At 37.1% G+C, this 27,013-nt stretch overlaps 1 protein-coding gene across 5 annotated transcripts; it reads right to left on the bottom strand.

Moving 5' to 3' along the window:
* Nucleotides 1-6,311: 6,311 nt before the first annotated feature.
* PNPLA4 (patatin like phospholipase domain containing 4) lies at nt 6,312-26,561 on the bottom strand. 5 transcript variants are annotated; one of them, XM_030469348.1, is made up of 9 exons: nt 26,476-26,561; nt 24,808-25,125; nt 23,945-24,071; nt 19,390-19,574; nt 16,703-16,797; nt 16,390-16,525; nt 14,447-14,512; nt 8,938-9,090; nt 6,312-7,106 (listed from the first exon to the last, which is right to left on the bottom strand). In XM_030469348.1, the coding sequence occupies exons 2-9, from the start codon at nt 24,964-24,966 to the stop codon at nt 6,975-6,977; spliced, it is 1,053 nt and encodes a 350-aa protein (XP_030325208.1). In that variant the 5' UTR covers nt 24,967-25,125; nt 26,476-26,561; the 3' UTR covers nt 6,312-6,974. The 5 variants fall into 5 exon arrangements, with proteins under 5 accessions (XP_030325208.1, XP_008492973.2, XP_030325210.1 ...); XM_008494751.2 differs by lacking the exon at nt 26,476-26,561 and adding an exon at nt 26,161-26,319; XM_030469350.1 differs by lacking the exons at nt 19,390-19,574; nt 24,808-25,125; nt 26,476-26,561 and having other exon boundaries at nt 23,945-24,026.
* Nucleotides 26,562-27,013: the final 452 nt, after the last annotated feature.

The raw sequence follows: 27,013 nt of genomic DNA, 5'->3' as shown, positions 1-27,013 counted from the left end.
AGAGTCTGATTGTGGATGTAAATATGTAACTCATTTCTTTACCAAAAATTCTCTTCAGAATCACTTAAAATTTCTATTTTAAGAATCTTCTAAAAATAAAATCCTCATTGCTTATGTCTAACTCCTAATTTTAAAGTTAAAATTATAGATTGGATTAAATATTTAAAGGGTTAAATACAGGGAGTGTTTATACACTTAACATGAAGCTTTAGAAGAGAGAGAAATAGCCATTCCACCCTTTAAAATGGAAGGTGTGAAGTCCACCTGAGACAAAGGTGCAGTTTGGTGAAGAAAAGAACTGAAAGCAGCAGTCACTGAACTGAAGTAATTTTCAAGTACAAGAGGCAAAAAGAGGTCAATGCATTCAGTAAAACCTTCCAGCTGTGGCAAAAATAACAAGAATTCATACTTAATCTAGCAAACATAACTCGGAAGTGCATTTAAAAACCATCTCATTCGATAACTCCTATGCTAAATGGAGTTTTCTTTCCACTTTATGACACTGCCTCTACTTCAGATCAATGGCCCTTCCAACAAAGGTCGGTGGGGTTTCTGCACGTTTATGTTTTTTTCCACATGCTTATCAGAAACAACTGAACTATTTTCGGCATACTGTTTCTGAAGAAGTTAGGCACAAAGTTCCAATCTGAAAGGTTACATATTCAGAGAGTTATGGGGCACTGAAAACAAGTAACAGGCAATATGTTCTGTCATCTAACACCAACAGCACAAGGACAGAAGAAAAAAATTGTTCCGTTGCAGCAGCAAGGTCATGGATTTTTATGGCAGCTTAGCACAGAATGAAACATTGTAAGTTCAGAACACAATTCTTAGTTTTAGACACATGAAATACCACTGTTTTCTATGTATACCTTTTTTTAACAAGTGTACATTGTAGTGCTAATATGCATACAAATGCTGATCCTATAGGATCACAGAAACACTGATTAGAGGGGATCTCTACAGGTCACGTATTCTAATCCTTCTACTCGGACAGGGTAAGATAGAGCTGGTTGCACAGGACCATGTCCATGAGGCCTTTGAATATCTTCAAGGAGGAAGACCCCACAGACTCCCTGGGCAACCCATCCCAGTGCTCAGTGTTTTTTGATGGTCAGAAGGATCCTTCTGTGTTTCAGCTCATGCCCATTGCCTCTTGTGCTGTTACTGTGCAAGAAAAGAATCATAAGGTATTTACACAAATTGAGGAGATCCTCCTGAACCTCTTCTTCTCCAGGCTACACAGTCCCAGCTCTCAGCCTCACAGGTGCTCCAGCCCTTAAATCATCTTCATGGGCCTGGGATGTCCATAACCTTCTCTTACTGGGGAACCCAGAAATGGCCCAGTACTCAAGAAATGCTCTAGCCACTGCTGAGTAGAGAGGAAGGATCCCCACTTTTAAACTGCTGACAATTCTCTGCCTTATGCAGGACAGGATGCTGTTGGCCACCCTTGCCATGAAGGCACAATGCTGGCTCATGGTCTGTCTGTTTTCCCCAGAACCTGCAGGTCCTTCTGTGCAAAGCAGAAGGGAGATTTAGCGTGTTCCTTTGCTGAGATTCTCTTGAGCCCAACTCTCCAGTCTGTCCAGGCCCCTGTGGACAAGTCTGAAAGGCATGGCCTAATATATTAAGGACAGAAGGAGGAAATAGAGAGAGAACTCCTGCTTATTTTTGTAGGACTCAAGTTCACCTTCAATTCCCTTGAACATATCCTGTCAGAAAAAATGTAGAAAAGCTAAAGGAAAATAATAACTGAAACAGTAACTTCTAATTATTTCATCTGGTATTAGTGATTATTAAGTATATGCTCAGCAAGGAGTTAAATGGCAATTACAGCTTTATTCTGTAAAAATACATCTGGACTGGGGAAAAGTGGTCTGAAAACACTTCATAGAATTTTTGGACCCCAGAAAAATATATATAACAATAGCGTACATGCCATACAGGTCCAGGATATAGAGAAGGGGAAAAAAAGTTGAGAAAAAGAATTGAAAATTATATTCATATGAAGAATGAAGTATGAGAAAGGATGGTTATTGAGGTTCATATAAAGAACTGGTCTTGAAGGAATAAAGTACCAGTCTAGGCATCAGACATTCACAGAGTGTATGCATCTGGATGATGAACATTACTGCTCATCCTAATAGTCCCTGTCAATGACTATGTATAAGCCAATAAAATAATTCTTGCATTTCCAGTCTTAACACACAAAGGTGACCAAAGGTTTGAAGACCAGAGCACAGTTCAGTTTCTAGGAAAATGAGAAGTTAGAAAAGACAGAATTCCTCATGAATATCCTAGACATGTTCACACAGAAATTAATTGCATTTCTGAAAAGATGAAAAATTATGAAATTCCAGAATGTGAGCATTAATTGAATACAACAACCCAGCCACTATACAATTTTCAGGCAAGAATCTGAGTTCAAAGACTATTTTTCATTTCAGGAACTGAAGTGATCCTCCTCAGAAGTCCAAAAAGAGATGAAGCTGTCCTGTTTGCCTCAGTGTGGAAAGAGACTGAAGTTTTAACAGAAGGCTTGGTACAAATTGCCTTTTTAGAGGAAATGCCTATGCATTCTCACAACCTCTAGATGCAGCATTTCCTTTTCAAACACCTGCTGCATGCTACATACACAGGTTCAGGGTCCCAAGAAGATAGTTATGATTTCATTAGTATATCGCAAATGATTAAACTATATTAGAGAAGAATGAACAGTTTAAAAACCAAAATAAACCAACCCAACCAACCAACCAAAAAAATACCTACAAAAGACAACAGTTGGATTGTTAAATGGTCCAAGTATAACAAAGTAGGAAGGTAAAACTGCAACTCAAATTTCAAAGCATCTAAGAAGTTACTTTCTGGGAGACTTCTGGACTGTGACTGCACAGTTGTATTTCAGAATGAAATTAACAGGATCACTAATTTACGAGAAGTGCCAAAGTAACCTGCAAGTAACAGAGCTCACCAAGACCACCTCTCTTCTGCATCCACTTCATCCCACAAGTCTCCCAGAAAATATCAGGGTGGGTTCCAGGGTTTTGGTCCCAAATTCACAGCACTCTATTTATGCTCAAATTCCAGGAAATGAGCACTGCTTCTTCCCGTGGAACCAGCTCTCATGTTTCCTGTCTCCCTAGGGCAAAAGCTGCAGCTTCATGAGGAAACATGGAAGCCCACTGCATTTTTCTGTTCTAACATTGAAAATCCATTTTCTAATCTCAGCAGGTGTCATGTTGTATATTCTTATCGATACTGTAATTAAATTGAAAGTGTGAAGTCCTACACAGCTCTCAAATTCACAAATCTGGATGACAGTTTTCATAATGTTTCTCTGTCCTTCCCTAGTACAGATAAAACTGCACAAGTTCTCTCCTTTGTAACTAAGAGTAATTAAGAAAAATATATTTCAAATTTGCCATTATTTTATGGCATATTGAAAAAATGGTAGCAACTGATCTGACTAGAGAAGGAGCAGTATGTACATTCAGCTAATATTCTCAAACACAAATCTGTTTTTTAGGGAAATATGAAATTATTTTACAAAAATATTACTCCCTGCTGAAACAATACCTCAATCATGCAAGACACAGCTCCGGAATATAACAGGACCCGAGAATCAGTTTCCCAAAATCAGTAAAAAGAAATTTCATAGAAGAAATTTCAAGAATTTGCTGCCTAAAATACTCTTTACTATCTAGAGGCCACGAGAGAAAGATACAGATGCAGTACAGAAATTAACTATTCTTAATAATGTCTTTAAAACAAATATGTCTTGCCTGTTCAAAAATACTTCAATATGGAATATTAAATGAGGAAAAAAAAACATTAGCATAATCCAAAGAAAAAGTAACAGAACAGGTGCGTTAACATTGTACTTTATCATAAAAATATGTTCATCCTCAGGATAAAATATTACTTTATTCTGTCTCATCTTCTAATTTTGCCTGTATCTGTACTAATTTCAAACAAATTTGTGATATCCAAGTTTAAAAAAAACAAAACACAAAATAAAGGTCTCCCAGACAACACAGCCAGAAGAGCAGAAGTGACAACTTTTCTAAAAACAACAACAAAAAATCATTTGAATTTACCTTTGTTGCAATCACTTATCAACAGCAACATGGAACAAAGTAGGTATGAGTTTTAGAAAGTTCCACTTCTTTCAGCCTTTAAAGAGATTAATAACATTTTTAAAAATATTAAGCAACTTATTCTCTTATCAGGTCCATCAGAAGATGGAATTCTGACAAGTACAGGTTCTGCTTTCAGCTACACAACTCTAAGAGAAGAGAAAAAACAGAACCTATCTAAGAAGCATTCTTAAATTTATAGGTTCATATATTTCATTGTGGCTTGACAGAAGAGATTGCTGATTTTCAACTACATTTATTTAGGACTTTTTGAAAGAGGACTCCAAACTCCCTTAAGGTTTTGTGAGAAACATAAACAAGCTGGCTAGGAACCTTTTTCAGGAGAACTGACTTATGACAGGCTAATAGAACATTCCAGCTATAAGCATAATTAGTCAGGAAAGAGCCATATCAAACTGAAGAACTTGCAGAGGTACAACACTCCTGGACTCTGTTCAGAAAGGCTAAGATTCACCCCTTGAAGAATGTAACTACCATTAATAGAAAACACTCGGAGACACTTCAATCATGATTTCTTAGTCTTCTCTCTTTTCAGCAGTAAACATTTAAGCAATTAAAACATGCAAGTGTAATTGCCAAAGTTTACATATTGAAGAGATTTAAAACAATTATTGGGTTAGGAACACAAGGCATAAATATTCTAACCAGAAAAGCAGGAATGGGGTATGGATAGCACTAATACAGATGAAGGTAATTAGTAGACTATCTAAAAGGGATGGGATCTTTTCCCATCAGACTGTCCTAAATAAAGGTACTAATTAGCCTTCCTAACCTAGAATCCACCTTTGCAAACATTCCTAGGATTTTCCATGTTTGTGTAGCAAATGTAAGTGGCACAAACATGCTGCAAAACCAGAAACAACTGCTACTTTATCAGATATGGGAAATGTACTTAAAACTAGAGATTTTAAAATGAAAGTTCTGTCCAGTCTCAAGTGCTGTGAGTCACAAATACATCCCTGAACACAAACTGAGTCAGGTGGCTTTGAAGTTTACAACGGTAAGTACAAAGAAACATGACCAATTCAGAAAGGTAAGAAGACTAAATAGACCCATATTTATATCTCTTACTGTAAAAAAAGCTTTGCTTTCCAAAAATAGTTTTTTTGTCATTTTCAAGGTAATGCAGTGGAAGGAGAGCGTAAAATAAGTGGTATTCACAAAACTCAAATGCTTTGAAGCAGCCTTAGCTTCTTAGATCACAGAACTGTCAGAGCTGGAAAAGACCTCTAGGATCATTGCATCCAACTGCCAACATCCCCCCTGAATATAATAAATAAATCAATACCTGTATCACCCACAAGAGCATTTCCTGAGTGCCTCATCTAAATTGTTTTTAAATACCTCCACAGATGCTGACTCCACCACCTCCCTGGGCAGCCCCTTCCGATGCTGAACCACTTTCTCAATGAAAAAAATTCTTCCTAATAATCTAAACTAAACCTGCTCTGGTGCAACTTAAGGCCACCTCCTCTAGTCATATTGTTATTCACTTGAGAGAAGGGGCCAGCACTCACTTCACTACAACCTCCATCCAGGTAGTTGTAGAGAGTAAGGGCTCTTCTTAGCCTCTTCTTCTCCAAACTCAAACATTCCCAACTCCCCCAGCCTCTCCTAACAGCTTTTTCTCCAGGTTTCTGGAGAAACCCAACTTGGGGTCATCTGCAAACTTTTTATATAAAAAAAAAAAGTGCATCCTAGAGATCTGGAAATGTTGCAGACTGTCTAGTTTTCACTGTTTAGAGAACCTCATGCGTTTGAAGGGAGCTGCTGTTCTCAAATTGATCATACTCAAATACATGTGTATATGAGTATATATATTCATACAATATATATAAGTACTCAGAAATCAACTGTAAAAGCCCACTTGAAAAACAACCACTTTGGTTTTAAAAAACAGTTGTGGATTGTGCAATTGAGGCACTGAGATTTAAAATCCTGAACTTGCACTCAAGGTAGTCAGTACTAAGTGAATTGTAAAAGAACAAGATACATGGGACTCAGCACACTGCCTGCTGGCTGACTTCACCTTCTCTCCACAGGCAGGTTTTTTTTGTTTATAAACAGGTTTTTATAGTATTCTGAGAAATTTATAAATGAGCTCCTGACAAAGTTGCAAGAAAATATATTTATTCAATTGTAGCAGAGGAAGAGAACATAATAAATATAACAATTTCTTACACCATTCTTTACAATATATTTTTATATTCAAATGCCACACTTCTGTTTCAAATTTCAACTAGTACTTCAAATTTTAAAGACCACATCCACTGAAAACAAACATGTTAAAAATATACATAGAATAAAAGAGTGCAAATGTTTTATTTCTTGTGACTAGTGCTAAGTGTTCAAGTCTGTTAGAACACTGCAAGATATGTATTAGATCAGCAATACTTCTGAGAAGTCAATTAGCACACATAACTATTACATTAATTGAACAATAGAGATTTTAATTTCTCATGGTGCCAACCTCCATCTGTGTCTCAAATAATGCTGAAGAAGACTCCTTCAAATTCCTGCAATTACAACAACCTGAGCTTAAATCCCACACTGACTTCCTCAATGCAAGCAAAATGAATCTAAACTTGAACCTCCTCAAAACAAGACAACCATCAGGACAGTGGAATTCCCATTCTGACGTGTTTATAGGTCTTCAGAGTGCAACCGATACTTTCTTGGCAGAAGCTGACACAATTCCACTGGGATTTTTATTTCCATAAACCAGAACAGGGACAGCAACCCTTTAGACTGTGTAGGATGTCCACAGCAGTGTTTTAACAGCCATCAGATTTCAATAATTTTCTATGTACCATCTTATTCAAACCAGTTTTCTTTCAGTAAAAAACGTACAGCATCATCAAATCCATTTTGGTACAGTGATTCCATTTTCTCTTGGTTTGGTGGGAATAAAGCTTGATTAAGTCTTATTAGGTTGGCCAGAGAGAGCTGCAAGAGACCAAGGAGCTATAAATTAGTTTATTAAAGCAACTTATCTAGATATGACTGTTCTATGATTATTTTTTTTTTATTATTTGCTACATGAAAAAGACCATCAGGGCTATCTCTACCCTAATAAATTAATCACATCCAGGTACACTACTGACCACCAAGACAAACTGGAACAAATGGTCTACACATTATTAATAAGCTCACAGCCTCCAAGACAGACTGTCTGCCTGCAGAACTGCACAATTTCTAAAATAATTTCTCAAACATTCCCAGAACTGTATGGCAGAGTGGTAGTTGGCACACACTGAACTTGTGCAAGAAAATATTTTGACAGCTTACTAGTGCAAACAACTGCATTATTGTCAGCATTCCTAGACATTGTTTAGCATAAGAGTATAGATCTAGATTGTATTATCAATGAATTAAGAACTACTCAGCACCTCAAGTGGTCACTTTTAAGGTGGGAAAATATTTCAGACTTGTAATCTCGAATAAACACATTAAATTGTTTACAAAAAAATTAAAAATTATATTTAATAAAGTTCTGAACAATTCCTTTACATGATTAATACTTCAGCCTTTATTACACACAATTTTGAAAAACAGTATGAAAATAATTGTTGTAATTTGAAGTAGATATTCAGATTCTTACACTAACAGATGTAGTAGGTTCAAGGAGACAGAAAACTGTATACATTCCAATACAGATAAATTAATATATACAACTCCTCATTTTATGCAGAATACAGTATTGCTGGAAAAAGCCCTTATTCTTAGTTCACATTTTTACAGCTAAAAGCTAAAGGTTCTTCAAATGAAATAGTTTAAAATGCTGCCTGAGATGTGGAGAAGTCTGCACTTGCTGGACCTTAGAAGAAATGCAATTCCGCAATTAACTTTAAATCTCTAAATTAACGTAATTCACAGCTCATTTTTCCTCCTGTTGATACACAAGGTACTAGAAACATACAGTAAGCGATTGCATATATTTTCAATATATATGAAATCAATATTATCATGCTTTATATAATTTAAAAACTACTTAAAACCTATGAGGCTTTAAAAAGACTCAGAAATTGGTCCAATTTAGGATTATATTACTCAAACTTAGAAAACATTACTTACTAAAAGAAATTTTAAAAAGTAGTAATTACTGCTTTTTTTTTTTCTGTAGTGGATTTTTGTGGACAGCTAAGTCCACTGCTATTCAAGATTTTCTTTTATCATGCCAAAGGAAGAAACACTGTGAGACAAAGCTTGCAGAGACAGAAATTTCAACAATAAAAAGGAGGCCATAAAACCCACTCTTAGCCTGTATTTCAGTATACAGAACTGTTTCTATAGTATCTAAAAAAATAAATTCTGAAAAAATGTCATTGTTACAAATGTTCAAAATCTTAGCATGAATTCTCTTGAGCAATGAGGTGACAAGTTACTGACTAGCACTTCAAATGTATGACAAACATGTACTTTAAGTTCAGTGAGAGCAGCTAAATGCATTAAGTACCAAGTGATGTTCTGAAGTTTCACTCTCCTGAAGTATTTTACAGAAGTTTTGTGGTTTTCCAAAGGCAGCTGATACTTAAAGCAAGCCTAGAGTATTAAGATTTAATAGCCTGTGATAATTTGCTGAACTTTGTTGCTAGATCTGCCTTTCTGACAAAATTTATTCTACATTTTCCTTCTCTTGTGTTTAAGAAAGCATACAGTCCATTTGCAAAAGAGAAAATGCAAAAACATACACTGAAAATAAACACAAAAATAAGCATAGCCTTAGCTCTCAACTACGTTTTCTTCTTCTGATGTTATAAAATAAGAAACAACTCACCATTATATCTTGCTTTGCTAATTTAAGATAAAGATCCACACGTCCTTTATCTTGTGGACAGACATCTAATCGCCCACTGAAAGGAGAAATCGTCACAGTTCTTCCAACAGGCAAGATAGGAAGACCATTGGTAAGGCCCCCGTCAGCCCACTTCTATGGGAAAACAAAGATTTTTTTAGAGTATGTCCATAACAGAATACTTCATCCTTCCTGTCCCTGCCTCCTTCACTCACTCTCAAAAAAATTTACAAGTCTTCTTCTCAGAATACTATGACCAAGCTTGAGTAAGAGGCATAAAAATCAAGGAACTGACCATGTAAACAGAGAACATTTAATCAATGAGCATTTAACATGATGTATAAATATGTGTAATATATTTAACAAACTATTGCTAAGACTTGTTAGTTCATCTAATAACTAAATTCTTCATAAAGTTCTTCTCAACGTATACATGAAAAGCTAAAATTGTTAACATTACATGTCATCCATACCAGGCAGAATCCTCCAAAACACTACTGATTCAAACTAGGAGCTCCACAATCTGTATGTACAAGTAAACTGACTGCACAAGCTTAACCAATTCTGACTTCTCTCTTCCAGAATCTCTTCTCTTCCTACATACACAACACAAGACAGCAATAGCTGAAAAGTGGAGGGTAAACGTGGGAAGGAGCTCAACATCTATGGCACGTAAGTGGAAGAAGACATCAACTCTGCTACAGAAGTTGAGCATAGGAAAGAACAAGGAAGAAAAAACAACAGCAACCAATCAATTCCTTGCAGAGCCACATGTATTTCTTGGTTCTTAAGATACTTTAAGAGCACAAGCCAAATTCCATTCCAACTATGAACAACTGTGACATCATTCCAATTGCCTGTGGGCAGCCCAGGCTGGAGCACTCTGTGCCCGAGGTGGTGGGAGGGACTCATGTCAGAGGGCTTAATGAAGGATTGCCTCATGGGACGGACCCCACGCTGAAGTGGGGGAAGGCTGTGAGGAGTCCTCCCCCTGAGGAGGAAGGAGCGGCAGAAACAGCTTGTGGGGAACTGACCCTAAACCCCCTCTGTTCCTCCCCTGTGCCCTGAGGGGGAGGCAGCAGGGAAGGGATCCAGGACCGGGGAGAAGGGAGGGGTGGTGATGGCAAGGAATGAAGATCTGGCCATGTTTTCTCTTTCTCCAGGTAGATTAAATTAGGTTTCTTTTCTTCCCAATCTGAGTCTGTCCACTTTTTTCCTGTTACTGTGACTGGAGAATGCAAACCTCCCTACCTTTGTCTCCATTAATGAGCCTTTAGGTGGATTTTCTCTTTCCTGCCACACTGTGGGGTGGAGGGTGTGAGAGCAGAAGCCTGGTTGCTACTCGCTGGGCCTAAACCATGATACCAATACATTTTGTATGTTCATATTTCCTTCTTTGCCTACATGCATAACACAAAACTCTGTACCAGAATACTGAATAGATGCATTTAGTGTTATATGTGAGGATCAGATGCATCTCACTGAAGTTGACACATTCAGCCAAACTATCACTCTACACTTCCTTTATCACCAAGAAGAGGAAATACTTCTAGCATATGATTCACTTTATCCTAAAGCAGAAACTTACATCTGGCTTGAACTGTGCTGAAAAGTGCTTTCTTCTCTTCCTCTCCACTAACTATTAGGGAAGCATACATTAACTATGGAAAATGTAGACTATTCAGAGCTAAACAAGTTGAAATGCTGTAAAAGGAGTATTACAAAGTTCACCTCAGTGCTTCTTAAGGGTTTGGCCCCCTCAAAGATACATTAAATATTCCAGGATATCAACTTCATGTTTCATCAAGACTACAAACAAATGGCACATTGTACCAGTACTCATTAGCACCAATCAGGCAAAAGACTGCATTTCCACTGCAGATGATAGAAATTTGTAACCATTATATAATTCCAAAATAACGCAGGAAGCTTTATTTTGGGTTACACTGTTCTTCAGAAGTCCTTGAGATTCCCTGAGGCCCATCACTTGGTTGTAGAGATCTCTACTCTGTCATGCCCTCTACTCTCACTTAAAGCAAACATCCTTTTAACTCAACTAACTATAGATTTCTCTCAGTGCCACATCTGAGTTCATGCAACCAAAAGACTTTTTGTCACTTGCCCCTCTCTTTCTATTGTCAGCTCCCATATCTAGCAATATACAGATTTACTTTTTTTACACGTGGATGCACAGCTAGCATCATTTGGAGAGCTGGAGTCAGGGGGAAAGAAATTGCTTTGTCCCTCCATCCCACTCTCTTCTTCACTTTTAGACATAATTTGCCATTTCACACTTATTTTTATGCTCCCAAGCTTAAAATATAAGCTACAAATACTCACATTTAGTAGTCTCCACAGCCCTTCTAACCCTATTATAATATGCTTTAGTCTGACTCTCAACATTAGCTCTTGATGTCAATACCCACAATCCGCCATTGAATTTCTTCACTTTCCACAGAAATCAATTCTTAATGCTTAGAATTGAGATTGTTTTGCCTTAGAGAAAAAAAAATTCAAAATTATTTGAACCTTTCAGACTTCTGAAATTGCATTACACCACTGTTGCAACAACTGTGAGTAAAGATGCAACATACCTCAACATTTCTAATTGTCACTTCTGTTGTCTATAAATACTTATTTAAATGCAGTATTCCTTGGAGTACAAAGTGTCTTTTTGTTGCAGTTCCTACACTAACAAGAACAGTGGAGTCCCTGTCTAAGCAAGTCAAAGACACTGTAACAGATGACATTATTAATTTATTTCACAAGCCTACCTCAGTACTTTTACCACTTAGAAGTGCTCCCATTGAAAAAAAATTCTAATTATTTAGGTTTTTCCTCTCTCCTTTCATATAACTTAAGTATTCAGTTGAAAATCAAGAAAGGGCAACAATTTTTATTAAGCAGCATCTTTTGTAGATGCTCTTATTCCTGTCTGACATGCCCTATGTCATTTAATTTCTTTGAAGCACTTAGAAGAAACCACTTAATAGTCAAAAAAATTTTGGCTCCATAATCTCTTGTGTTACATAGATAAAAAAACCCCACATTTGTCTGCTGCAAATAATAAGATGTAATATTCCATATTCTTCTAATTCTATTAAACAACTTGTGACAAATTCTTCTTAGCTGACGAGGCCAATTCCTCTAAACTTCCGAATATAGTTTATTTTTTGTACACACAAAGTTTAGAAATTGTGTGCAATGAAAACCAAACCAATCAGTGCAATTGAGGATGCAGGCTGGACCTAACAGAGTCTACCTATTTATCCATAGATGGTTTTTACAAAGCTATTCTGTAAGAACCACAGTGACACAAAGTACAGCCTCATCATCAGATACAGTCAACTCAATCATCTGTGAATCTTTATCTGTCTTAAAGATTAACCTTGCCACAGATTCAGAGGACACTAAATCAACTCAAAGAAAGGTCATTTTAAATGGAGCAAGTTTGCCTTGCTGTTACTAGAAGCCTAGTTCCAAGGCATCTTAAATACACAATCCAGGTAAAAAGCTAGTCGAGGCCATTAACAGAGTATAAATTCTCATATCTTACTTTGCACTCACTTTTCCTTCAGATTATTTTTAGACTGATCAACCAGAGGAAAACATACTACTGATGTTTTGTATGCTACCATGCAATTTAGTTTATTCACCCCAAAAGCCTACCCCAAAAGCCTACCCTCCAGGGATGCATCCTACAGATATTTCAGCTAAATCCAGTGTGAGACAAATGCTTCCTAAAAACCAGTCTTCCTCAAAGACAACTAAACTGCAATGCTGGGAACAATTTGCTCTGAGGTTCACTCTCTATAGGCAGTATGGACAGGCTAGCCATAGGTTTAGCTACCTGATGCAGCAAAGCTGCATAATACTCCCTTATAAACCATGCAACATATATTTCACTATATAATGTCAGGTTAATTTCAAAAATACTCCTAGATGATATGGTAGCATGCATGCAGGAGATATATGTAGCCCAGAGAGGGATCCAGTACAACTATTCTGGAGACCACATAGGGTTAGTAGACCTTAGCAGCAAACATGCAGTTAAGATAGATTTTATGCTGCCGTGGACCATAAAGTCTAAGGAATTCCTGGCATCAGGGTAAATGCAGACAGATAGAACTTTGCTCAGTGACAGTAAAACTTCAGGAAATTGTAGTATGATGCTAATATGACAGGTGGCCTCAGAGCCAAACCAATATTCAGTCCATTTTACTGACTTCAGTGCTTACTATGTCCAGATTATGCCCTGCCATCTATCTGGCTCTACACTGCATTATTTAAGATTCTTATTACCCACCCATATATCCTCATTACCCACTACCACTATTCCAAGTGGAATATGGAAATACTATTGCAATAGAGACCCTATTAAATTTGCTCTCACCCTACTCTTAAGTATTTCAAACTAAAGAATGGAAGGACAAAATTCAAAGACATTTCTTTCCCTTTAACTAAGGGCAGAACTGTGTATGTCACTTCATCTTCATGAGGAACATGCAAAGACTCCAATGAACAAAATTTCCAGACCTGCTGTGAGCAATCTCCATTTAACTCAAGTATTCAGGCAATACTGATTTAAACCCTTCAAATATTTTATCTGTTATATATTGCTGTATACATAACTCTAAAGCTGACAGGATTTCTGACATAACAAACTCCATCTCCCTCTTGGTAGAGACAAATGCATGTGGTTTTGTGGGGTTTATCTTGGCAGAGCAGCTGGGAGGATTATAGATGTCCTAAAAGCATCATTTGGATAGGTATGAGGAAATAAAGAATATCATGTAGCATTTCTCCAGAAAAAAAATAGCTACTTTCATACTTCTTTGTAATTACAAACTGATTAAACAGCCAAAATTATTCTTAAAATGTTAATATATTCATGTAAGAAAGAAATTTCTTGAAACAATATTACATATCTGAAGACTTCATAGTTCTGTGCTATGTGAAAATCTTTACTATTTGTCCAGAGGTAAGGGTTTTGAAGGCACCTAGTATGCAATTCTATACACAACATGAGAACACATACATAAACACATCCATATACTCCAGCAATGCCCAATCTGCCAATACCTCGTGTCTCATTCTTTCCATTAAACAGAAAAACAGAATGGACAGCTTTTAAATTAAAAATAACAAAAATTATAAACTAGATTTGGTAAGACAGCTTGTGATAAGAAGAGTTTTTACTAGGAAAAGCTGCTTCTCATGGCAAGACATTATCTTTTGGAGAGCTTCATGCTACAGAGATTTCAGACTCAGCACCCACAATTTTTTAAGCAACACATGAAAAATCTCATGTTATCCTTCACAGTGTCAATCTACAGTATTGGCAGGAAAAATAACTATTCTACAAAACATAGTACTGTAATTCTAACCTGCCCTTCTCCTGACATCAAATAAATGAACTACAAATGAAGAATGCTCTTAAACCCTCCCTCACCTCCCAAACAAAAGGTTGGTAGTTAAACTTAAAAGTTACCTCTCCTTTATACTCCACTGGCTTAATCCCTGCATATAGTGGTACAAAACTACTTGCTAACAGGACCTGGAAGAAAGAAACAAAAAAGAACAGAGAACAAAAGAAAAGTGATTTTGAACCAATACTTACTTTCACACATATTTATCTACATTAAATAATATAGCAGTAACTAGTCAACATAATAGTTTTACATAAACACCCTGTGATCTCAAAATTGTCTGTTGTTATGGTAAGTCAAAATGTGATTATAGCTATCCAGTAGGGTTTGGGTTTCTTGACTTGACAATGAAAACACTCAAAACAAAATATCAGTGATTAAGCCAATTCAAAAGAGGATGAACTTAGCCTTACACAATGTGAAGTAAATTATGATTTTTTTCAGAAACTAAACATGCATATGCTGAGAAAATACAAGTACTGTAGAGTGCTTACAAATAATCTGACCCAGTCTCTCTTCTGGCGTATTAAAACAGTGTTTACCCTTCCAGCAATTCCAATTTCCTACAAAAAAAATTCTTAAAATTGAAGTAACCCATACTCAGCTTTGCCATTACAAAAACCTTTGGAACCATAAGGCTTGCCCTAAAACCAAACACGTGGTATTTGAAAGATTTCTGGAAGAGGGTACAAAGGTTATATTGTTATGAAACAATGTCTGCACAGCAGTACCTTTATCCCTGCCTGGGATATAGCTGAACATGCCTAGGAGAAGAGTAACACAATTATATAACCTCACAAGCTGTATCCTCTGTGCTACTGGTGTCAACCACCAACATGCAGACGCATGTACAGCCAAAGGCATGCACAAAAACACGTACTACAGGATGTGCTGGAAGAACAGACAACATGAATACATTCCAGTGAGCAATCATGTGGAATTTTATTACTATTATTCCAACTCATTCTGCTGTTAGCATATGGAATAAAAGAACAGACACGGGTAAGTCAATGAAAGAACTACTGAAATACTAATAAAATGTGTATTTCCAAGGTCATCTTGAAGGTTCTAGTTGTTTTCAGTTTAGAAGATTTCACTGAAAAAACCCCATAAACCTACAGAATAATAAACTCTGTTTGTCACTTGTGGCTGGAATAGCTAGCAGTAACAGTACATATTTTGAGATAAAGTTTTTGTGTAAATATCTTTGCCTAAGTCCTACAAATTCTTAAAAGGCAAACTTCTAACATACACTTTGATATTTTGTTAAAAAGCGTGATTTTTCTTTAGGTGTTCATTATAGCAAAGCTCTTATTTACTCTAAGTACACATAAGGACAGGTAAAAAAGGAGTTTTCTTAGTGTATCTCTTCATCCATTCTGCTGTATGTTTTGATGTCCTCTGCTATGATATGATTACTAGAACGAACATCTGCTTTACATGCATCTGAATTCCTCCTACCATTTCACTCATCTTACGTATTCAATCCTGATCCAGTGGCATACAAAAGAAAAGATGGGTAATAACATCTAAGCTTTCCAGTGACAGGTAAAATACAGTTTAGATACAGTGCTTAACATCACACTGCATCTATACGCCACACTAGGACTTGTAGAAAGTGTTGGATTTATTTTTTTTTTAATTTCCTTTCCTTCCTTCTGTGATGAAGCATAACATAAATGGTACCAGTGAAGAAAGACATAAAAACATTGATCAAATTGTTAAAAAATCTGCAAATTCTCTATTTTTTTCCAACCTACTGTAACCACTGGTTACCTTGTCACTCTTTGGAAACACACACATAGAAAAATCCATGTTAGCAAAATCTGTGAAACTGTAGGATCAAATTCTGATTCCACTGCTTAGGTTACAGTTGTAACACCTATGATACTATAAGTGATTACTCGAGTACAACAGTGATTTATTGTACGGCTAATAATATATTTCTAAGCCTTGATGAAACTCAAGCATTTTTACTTAAAGCAGCAGTAATCAATGTCATTACCTTAATGAGGTCCTCCCTGGTGGGAAAACTTGAAACCAAGTGATTTTTCCCATTTTTGGTGTTAGTGACTGACACATAGAGCCGGTTCTCAGCTATCTCATGAGCATTAGAAGGAAGAATAGACTCTATGCCTTCCCTAGAGTAAAGAAAAGACTAAACGTTATACACCATTATTTAAAAACCTTACAAATATGTTAGAATTGAAAGAGCGAGCACTGAGCACCACACAGTATAGAAAAAATATGCACATTCCCCATTTTCATTTAGAGAGCTTCACACAAAAATGATCTTATAGATGCATTAATATAGGTACCTAAGTGTTTTCATAAAGTCATAACCAGGTGTTACAGCACCAAAGTCCAATTCTCTAACTTCCTCCGCAAATCCATAGGCAAACTGCTTACATTTCTGCAAATGAAAACATACACAATTAAGGATGGTTTAGTTATGGGAAGGATGTTCAACTGTGGTTTCTCAAATATACCAGCAACTGAAGTTTTAATCAAGAGAGAGCTACAAGGTACCTGCCATTGCCAGTTCCAAGCTAAATCAAATACATAAAACTAGTCATATGCATCAAGTCTTGAATTTATTCCACACTGGACAGTTAGGCTTCTTCTGTAGTCAATGAGCTGGAAAGAGGCAAATTCACAATACACCTCACTCTAAGCAGAGAAAAAGCAAACAAATTCTAGATAGAAGCACCTCAGAACTATATTTATATCTAAGATGCTTTAATAAAGTGACAGGGAACTAAGAATGACAAGGAGTTGGATGAATCCAAACCTAGGAGAATGGCAAAAAACTACTTTCTGTATTACAAGTCTAAGAATTGACCACATAATTCTTGCTGCCAAAAAGGGCAACTTAGTGCTACATGTTTATCATTTTAGTGCTAAAAGCTTTAAACAATATATCTGAATTTTAAAGGGACTGAGAACATGTTTAGAAATTGTAACTACTTGTCTTAAAAACTTGACATCAAGCATGATCAAGGTACTTTTGAAAAAAGTAGGTACTTATTTATAACTCTACAAGCCCCCTAGAATTGTCAAGTTCTACATCTTCTCAGTAGTGACAAAAATCCAAGACAAGACTGACAAACATTTGCAAACAGTCATATTAGAACAGCAACAGCCAAAACAAGAAATCCTTAATGTTACACTCTCTCCAAGGTAAGGAAATGTCAAATTATATCTTTGAAATTAGGAGGTGAAAAAGTCCTGACTTATAACCTGTCTAATATAGACATCTTTGTGGAGAGGAAAAAAAAAAAAAACAAACCCCCAAAGGCTGATGTATAAGTTATATCAGCAGATCTATAACATTTCAAGTTAGGGAATAATATAATTATCCTGCTATCAAAATTTAATTCTATCCAGTACACAATACTGCCTTATATTTAAGTTCTGTGAGAACTAGGTATAAATATTCCTCCCAAGAAACAGCTCAAAATTTTCCATTTAAACTATGTAACAGAATGACATATACTAATATATTAGTATGCCTTATTTTTGAGAAAAAATCCAGATACGATATAATATAACTTTACTTTCTGCAAACTTAGGAAATAAAAATTCTTCTAATATATTTTTACCTAGAAAGTTCTCTAAGTTGGACCAGACTGGGAAGAAATGCTTATACCCACAGCCTAGAATAAGCAGAATAACTTCCTTGGGCTAAGAAAAGGCTAGCTAGCTGCTGCCCTATAGGAAATCAAAGACAGAGGTATGCTTTATATCAGGTATACTTGAAATTTGCCAGAGGCTATAGAAAATGAGTACTATCTGAACAGAATACAAGTAAGGTCCCCTTAATAACAAAGTGAAACTTGCCTAACAGTGAATCAAAGAATGCACCTGTGTGGCAGGCAGGTGGAAAGAGACCAGGGAAGAACTTACTGCCGAAAGCAACTGCATAGTTAATTGCAAGCTAAGTTCATACCACTGCAGAAAAAAACACAAGCACACAGATCAGTGGCAATGCCTGATATGATGGCTAGGACTATCATTTTAATCAAATGCGGTGAAAGCTGTAACATGCAAGACCTGGAGAAAGTAACCTTTGGGACTGAACCCAAAATACACTTAGAACAAAAAAAAATATCTAACTGCTCTTTTTCCCCCCAAAAATGCTGTTGTAATTCAGTATTAAATATTAAATTTTTGGCAAGGCCTAGTCCTTTACATATATTAAGACAAAGTCATTACAAGCACTTCATGAAGGCAAAGCAACCTTAACCTAAGGAGAAAACCAAATAAAAGTCATGCTCTCTCACAGAATCTCTAGGGAAGTCACTAAATATCACTTTCATGTCTCTACACAACACCAAATTCATGTTGAGAAACATGGTGCCATCTCTGGAGACAAAAAGCCCAAATACATGTGTATATATCATTTCAGAACTAAACGCTGTCAGGGTTAATCCTTCCTGGCACCCAGCGGGGCTGTTACTGCTGTTAAGTCACAAACTGTACTGAGTCAAAGTCTAATGGAGATGCACAAACCTAACAGGGCACAGACAGAAAGGAAAGAATCCGAGTCAGTATCTGGTGATCAACTTTATGAAGCTACAGTCTGGTTACCGTTTTCATATTTCACAGAAGTATAAAAGGATGATGCTATGCATTTTCTTAACAAAGCCTACCCCAAGCCGAAAAAAAAAACCAACCATCAGCTTTGTAAAGTACAGTGACCAAGTACCTATACATTTCATTATATAGAATATATCTCCTTGCATATAACTCGACATTCATGCACATGAAATTTGTTTACAGATCTTCTAATATAAAGGCTGTATGACTGACTTCTGTCATAAACACTTCTGCCCATGAGCACAGACTTTGTTAATGAAACACATACAAGTCCTGTTACTTTACAAGAAACATGAAAAAAACCAAACAAGAACAAAAGTATTTGTTTAAATTAATGGTAGATGGTTATATCAGAAATATCCTTTGAAAACGATCATGTCCTATACCTAAGAGTTTATTAATTTACCTCTATATTTTCTGGTACTGTTAATAAGACAGTGGCAGCCAGTGATCCCGCAGAAGCTCCCGCAAAAGCTTTCACAACTTTCAGTAACTTCTTACCATGCCTGCAAAAAGCAGCTGCTGCCCCCAAGTGGTAAATACCCAGAAACCCACATGCTGCAAACGACAGATTGATGTGTCTCATTTTTGCTGTGGAAGTAAAGTTTCACAATCAGAAAAAGTATTAGTTAATTTTATCTTAAAATATACAACTATTCTCTTTGGCACACAAAAACATGATATACTATATATGTTTAAAAACAGCAATTTATTTAAGAACAGTAAAACCTTTTGATTACCAAATACATCAAACAAGTTAATTTAGCATCTTCAAAATTGAAAGCAATTCTAAGAATACTCCTTAACACAAATCCCTTTTTAAAATAATAAAAAATTTATATAGACATATCTATATGCAATGTAACTGCAAATTTTCATACAATTTGCCAAAGAAATCCAAAATAAAAGTAGCTACTCAGAAGTGACAAAAACATGCTGTTATCCACTTACAATAAAATGAAGTTAATTACAAAAGTGCTGGCCACTGTTTGACACTGCCCTTACACACACAGCTCTGAATCCAATATAATTCTCTAAGAGAGCAATTTCTTCCTTCAGCTTCAGCACTCAACAACTGTTTACTAGCATCATCAGTAATCATTAATAGACAAATATTTATTTTATGTCTGGTTATTTAGAAAGGCACACAACATAACATTGCAACTATTAAAATAAGAAGAAATTAAAAAAACAAAGTGAAATACAAAGCACTAAATTACAAAAACACACACACACTCCAAGAGTGGGGAAAAAAGCCTAAAATTAACTTTGAAACATGCTTTTCAGGCTAGTTAAAATTTCCAGTACTTTAACAAATTTCTACAACTGTTTCCATGTCTTCTACAAGTTCGGAAGAAAGCTGCACTTGCATCCTGGGCAACTCTGACAAACAGGTGAAGCTGAAGCTGCTTTATTATTATGTAGTTAAGTATTAAGTAGTAAGAAAAGTAATCATGGAACAATTAACTCGCATTTCAGTCCAAAACAGATTTCAGCTTCAAGAAGGAAGGACCACATCTATGTAGTCTACTGGTCAGAAGATAAACATGCCAAGTAAAAGTTCACGAATCCCAAGCATTACCTCTAAGGGACCTATGAAATGTAACTAAAACCCACAATTGTATGATAATAAGCTTATCTAAATAGAACAAACATGGATACTTAAGTACTTTCATATTTACACCTTCAAAGCCTTCTTCTACAAGGCTCCTCTACAAGACATTCTAAAAGGTATCTCTCCCTGCTGAAAAAAATTTAGAAGGTCACAGATCAAAAAGATGAAAGCGAAAAAGAGCATCTAAAGCATAGTTATAGCAAGAAATTTTAGATTAAATTATTTATAAAAAAATGAAAATTCCTACAAATGTAAAAGACAATCACACTTCAACTAATAAAGAACCGGCTGGCACATTTTATCTGAAGTCACTCAGCTCAAAACCTATTGAACATAGACTGACTTTAGTAAAATGTCCAGGCCTTCTCTGACAGGACTTCATGAGCAAGTTTTTTTCCTATGTGGGCTTTAGCTCTATCTAATCATCAGTTATTGTGAGTAACCACTGTTCTCTTCAGTGTCTGGATAGATGGCATTCCTTGATGAGAGTTAATTCCTTAACACTTAAATCCCACACTTCTCTTCCTCCTTCATTCTCCTACTCAAGAGAAAGAGATCACTGAATGAGTATTCACGAGTTACTTGACTGACAAAATGATTCCGTGAGATAAAAACACAAAAAGAAAAAAGATAACTAAGCTTTCATGTTGAGTAAAGGAATACTGTTAAAGAATGTTGCTAGTCTTACACTAGACTTAGAGTAAACAAATTTCAAGTTTTTAAAAAATTAAATTAATGCAACCCAAAAAGCATTTTAAACTAATTTTGTTTTTAACCAGAAGTATCTGACCACTGGATCCACATGGCATGCAGCACAGCACTGTTTTACAGAGTCCTCTAGAGAACTTTAAATGAAAAGTAGCAACAACATAAAATTCAAAAATACTTCATACTAAACTTAACTGGCCAGATGACATTTAGAATTAAATGACAGATCCAATGGTTCCATACAGCTGCAAGACTAAGAAATGGGTTTTGCACATATACGTAACAAACCTTCATGTGAGTAAAGAAATAATCATTGAATCAAAGAATAACTTAGGAGGTCCCTCACCTAGTCTTCCACTCAAAACTGTCAGCTATCAGAGCTGATAGCAGGGTTGCTCAAGACTTTATCCAGCTGTTCAAAAATGTTGTTTTTAAGTACCCATTACCGGGTGAAACAATCAGACCTTTCATTTGTTCATAATTATAAACAAATCACACTATTGCACGTAACCAGCATTATAGAGAAAAATCCAACAGAATGTTAACAACTGCATTAAGCACCTGTGGGGAGGTTCTGTACATTGAATAGAAGGCCTCTTAAAAAAATCTGTAACAAGGCACTTAACCTACAAAATCAATATAGATGAAAGAATCATGGTTCTATAAGGAACTCTACTGGACAGATGCAGTTAAGCAATGTAGTTCCACCACACAAAAGAATCTCTGAGTAAGAAGAAAGTATTCAATTGATTACAGACCTGTAAAATCAGAAAAGCAAAAAAACAGGAAACCCAGATACCCACTTTTGTAAGAATATGTGCTTTCCCATTTCTTTGGATTCCTTCTAATATACCACGGCAACACTTTATTTGCAAGTTAGAATGGTGTATTTTGAAGAAAATATGACTCAAAAGTATCTTTTACTTTGATGATCTAGTAGATCACTGCTCTTATAAAAGAACACGAGGGTTATAACCATTCCTAAGAGGACATACAGAAAACTTCATAAAGTCTGCAATAAATATGACTATTCCCTGACAATTTCTTATAGACTACCAGAAATAGGCAGTAACAGCTGGACATAGACCATTTTTTTCAGCTGCCCAGGAAAACAGCAGAAATCTTGCTTAGAAAAGGTATGAAACACCACTTCCATCCAAGACTTCAGAACAAACATTTTTACAGCATTTCACACAATTTCTGACCCTTATTAATATTTAGTAGCTCAAAGTTATTATATTGCCATGTCTTAAAAAAATAATCAGTGCACCTTAAAAGACACGAGTGCACTTCAGCTGGACTGTACAGACACTATAGATACAACATGAAAGTGACATAGCAAAAGTTTTTGCCACTGCTCTTCAAAAATGCTGTAATCTTATACAACCAGCAAACCTCAAAATATAAAGATTTCTACTAGCTAAAGGGAGGTTCCTGTTGTCCACAAGAAAAAATAGAAGCATAGGAAAAGAAAAAAATATAAGGACACAGGGGCTGGTCAATCCCATCACTTTACAGATAACGCAGAAGCATCCATGAATACTCACAAAACTAAGAGTTCTATTTAAAGTATTTTCTCATCTACAGAAAAAGAAATATTAAATAATTCACTGGCAATTAAAAATACACCAGGGATATGGGAAGTGGGGCATTTCTGTTTACTTAGCCATTTGTAATGCAAACCTACATGAAAATGTATGTAAGGAGACAAACCTATCAGCAGAATAATGCAGCTTACAATGCAGCGTACAATGTAGCTTTTCAGGATCTGCACTGTCTTCCTTGTTCATGACCATTACAAATAGCACACCAGTTTCTCATACTGCTGTTTCCTGAGGAACAGAATCACTGGAACAGTGTAGAAGCTTAGTGTTTTACCCAGTCATAACTACCTCCCTGACATTCCATTTGTAAACAAAAGCTGAAAATGCCCAAAGCAACTGACTAAAAAAGTTAATGTACAGGACATAAATTACTAAGCACCCTGAAGCACAGGAGCTAAAATAGATGATACATAATAGCACATTTGAGGATTACTTACTTGCTGGGAACGACAAAGTAAGTAAAGTTATGGAAAGAATTGTTTATCTAGGTGGCATTTCTAAAATAGCAGTAGTATTTATATCTACAAATTTATCTTAGAAATCACCACTCATACAGGAATGTTTGCTTTTATGTTTGTAACAAAAAAGCCCCCACAATGCTCACTAGCTTCTTAGACTATTAGTGAATATTCAATAAACTGATTCTTCCATTCAAAGACTCACACAAAACAATTTTCCATCCAAGAGGCTGTACTCAAAGTCACCACAGTTGGTAGCAAGAGAACTGGAAAACTAAGGTTTGCACCTATCCAGTCACACATAACAAAAATTGTAAGAGGCTTAGAAAGTCAAAGAAATTGAAATAATAATATAAAATAGTAACTACACAATCCAGTCAGTCACTTCATAGAATACTGTGTCTTTGCAAACTATAAAAATTATGTATAACCCCATTAAAATTAAAAAATAAACATATCACATGATCCAAAATTTTCTTATTAAGAGTTTAAGCCACCTTGATCATGAATACAAGATGTCGAGATAGGACAGGGAAGGCTGACTTCTCAAGAAGAGAGTGGTATGAAGTTTAATACCTTCTAATGAATGCCAGCTTCCATCATGAACTGCCCTGGGACTTTTTTCAGGAGCTGTTTTATTTTCCTCTGCACTAGTAGCCGTCCTTGTGTCTCCTACTGTTGGTTTATCATTTATGCTGGAAACCTACAATCATACAGTCAGATATTACTATTTAAAAATAACAGGCAAATATAAGATGAACATTGCTTATCCTTAAACAGATCAATGAAGTCAATTAAAGTAATTGTAAAACCATCTAGATTAACTTCTCATTTGCTACATCTCACTAAACTAATTGAAATCACAATGTTCTAGTATGTATAAAGTGCATGCAACAATTTATATTTTAAAGATGACCTTAGTTATCTAGAAAAGCACTGTCATTTGGAACCGTCAGTGTCCAAGATGACTCTAAATTTCATGTCCATTTCCACTATTTTTATTTATATCCTCATTTTTTTTATAATCAGACTCTTACGTTTTTATCCTTCCTTACCAATCCAATAAAAATTGACTTTTCCCCCCTTTTATTCAATATTGCATTAATAAAGTTTTCCAGATAACTCTGGTCCCATACTTCATTAAACAGCTGTCACTTTAACCAATAATTCTGTCAGTTTTCGTGAAACATTATCTGAATTATAATTTGAAAAAAAAGAATACTTTCTCCCCAACTTAGAACTATGAGACACAAAAATTTTATTCTGAAACACCAGTTTCCTGCTACTTGCTGCTCGCTGCCTTGAAATAGTAAGGACAAATTTAATTCATAAATATGGTTGCCAGATTAAAAATTTAGGCTTATAGATCCTGAAATAAATTACATTACCCCTGTATTGATATATATCATTTATACCTAGAGCACCACAAAAATACTTACCAGGAATTTATCTCCATTTTGTGGGGCTCTTACGGTGCAAAAATTTAGAATTCCAATCCCAAACTGCTTAGTTTTTGGAAAAATACAACTACACAATCTGCCTTCTTTCAACTGGAACAACAGTATTTGAGCAGTGCAAACACTTTTAGCCATCCACATTTTCTTAAAAAGTGACTTCTGGATCCAGATGATGCAATAACCAAACTTAAACTCTCTGAAGATGTTTTACCATGGAGTTACATAGGAAGTATCAACAGATGAGACTGGACATCACAGAAGTAAAGCGCACAGTAGAAACTTTCTCTCTTCTAAACATACCTGTTCAAAAACATTATGGAAAATAAAAAGAGAAAAAAAAAAAACATAACAAAAAAGGTAGTTGAAAGGTCATTACATCCCCAGGCCCTCACACTGTAACCGGGTACTCTTTGCCTCCCTCCCTTATCGTCCCTGCTCACTGCAGGCGGGGTGCACTGGGTGACCTTAAATGATCCCTTCCAACACAAAGCATTCTATGAGTCTATGCTTCTATTTATCTTTCCAGGGTCACAACTTAAAACACAGACGAATTAACAGGTGATTAACTCGACAATGAAACAGTTCTAGGAAGAACTTTGTATGTCATTAGCTGCTCTCTCTCATCAATCTCCATCTGGCACTGTGATCTCCACCAAAAGTCATAATGTCAAAGGAAGGACTAAAAAAAAAGGAAAGAAAAAAAAACAAAAACAAACAGCAAGCACGCAAACAAGTTGTCCCATAAAATTAACAACACAAAAAACACTCAAGGAATGTTCCAACAACTTCAGACCAACTGTCCACAAAAGCCAAGTTCTGATGTCAAGATCCCAGGAAGAAAAACTCACAGCATGCTCACTGTTCCAAGGCAAGCCTCGTAATCTTCTGTGCTCCAAGGACATGGTAGGAGCAACTCACAAGTCAAATGCAGGTCTGGTTTACACCTTAGCAAGACACTGACCACACAGAATAACAAACAGAAACACGCTTGTTCACACGAAAAACAAAGCAGGTTATTGCCCGGACTATCAGTGCAAACAAACACTGTGATGCTGTGTAGACAAGGTGTCAGAGGTACACTAACAACTTCAAATTTAATCCCAACCACAAAAGTGGATTCCAGGTTTTTTTGCTTCATCTTATGTGCAATGAAACCTACAATGCCGCCTTATTTTCCTTCCTTCCATTTCTGCTCAGCAAACAACCAACGTAAATAAGCAGAGTAGCTGAAACTCTGGTACACTTTTGGAGATAACAAAATACAGAACGTCAAGAACGACCAGAAGCCAACACGAGACTGAGGGAAGTTGCTGGGTCGAACACTTGCACCCTTACGACAGACGGACGACTTCTCCACGTCCCTTCCAATTTTAAACGAACCCACAGCCACCCCCCATCTCTCTCCCTTTCCCTCCGCGCAGGCTCCTGCCTCGGACCCTCCCGGGGCTCTAACGCGGCCTATGCCCCGCGGCCGCGGGCCCCTCTGCCGCTCTCGGCTCCCAGGCGGGACCTGCCGCGGCCCCAGCGCCCTCCTTAACGCCGCCAGACGCAACTCCAACAGGGAGAAGCGAAAGCCGAGTATAACTCGGGCCCTGCTCGGGGGGTCGCGGCGGAACTCGACCCGGTTCGACCCAACCCCTGCCCCTCTACCTGCCCCGGCGGCGCGACCTCCCTGATCTCCGAGACAGTGCTGGGAGGGGTGGGGGAGGAGAACAGGGAGAGCCCCGGAGCCTCGGGGGATGTAGGGAGGCGGGAGGGTGGGAGGAGCTGAGCTTCCCCTGTGCGCTTGCGTAGTGGGGAGAGCGGAAGGGGGAGAGGGGACAGTGGCGTCCCCAGGGCTGGGAGGAGGTGTCTAGTGTGGCTGTTCTCGGGGGGGGCTGTTGACGGGTGAGGTGGGCTCGGTGCCGGGCCGACCGGTGTTGGGTGAGGCGGTGCGCCTACCCGGGCTGGCTTCACCTCTTCCTCCGGCGGCCTCCCGAGAGAGAAGGCCCTCGGGGCGGCTTTCGGTCCGCCCTGCGTGTCACCCTCAGGCGGGAGGCGTCGTGTGGGCGGGTGTCACCATCCCGCCCTGCACCAGAACCGCCCTTGGGCCGGCCTGGCACCGGAGAGGAATCGCGTGTCACAGCCTGTACCGAGACGGCTCCTCCTTTTGCTGAAGGGGTGACCTCAGGACGCAAATAAAGTTGAT

The sequence above is a fragment of the Calypte anna genome, chromosome 1 (assembly GCF_003957555.1).
Source record: "Calypte anna isolate BGI_N300 chromosome 1, bCalAnn1_v1.p, whole genome shotgun sequence".
Lineage (NCBI taxonomy): Eukaryota > Metazoa > Chordata > Aves > Apodiformes > Trochilidae > Calypte > Calypte anna.
Note: the sequence above shows the minus strand (reverse complement) of the source record. Positions and strands in the feature narration are given on the sequence as shown.

What these genes read in the sequence shown, in the direction of transcription:
- PNPLA4 (XM_030469348.1), bottom strand. Translation starts at nt 24,966, where the DNA reads ATGTGGATGGCTAAAAGTGTTTGCACTGCTCAAATACTGTTGTTCCAG. An exon ending in GACTTTATGAAAACACTTAG is followed by an intron (nt 16,526 to 16,702) that starts GTACCTATATTA and finishes TCTTTACTCTAG; the next exon opens with GGAAGGCATAGAGTCTATTC. An exon ending in CAGTGGAGTATAAAGGAGAG is followed by an intron (nt 9,091 to 14,446) that starts GTAACTTTTAAG and finishes GTTTTCCCATAG; the next exon opens with AAGTGGGCTGACGGGGGCCT.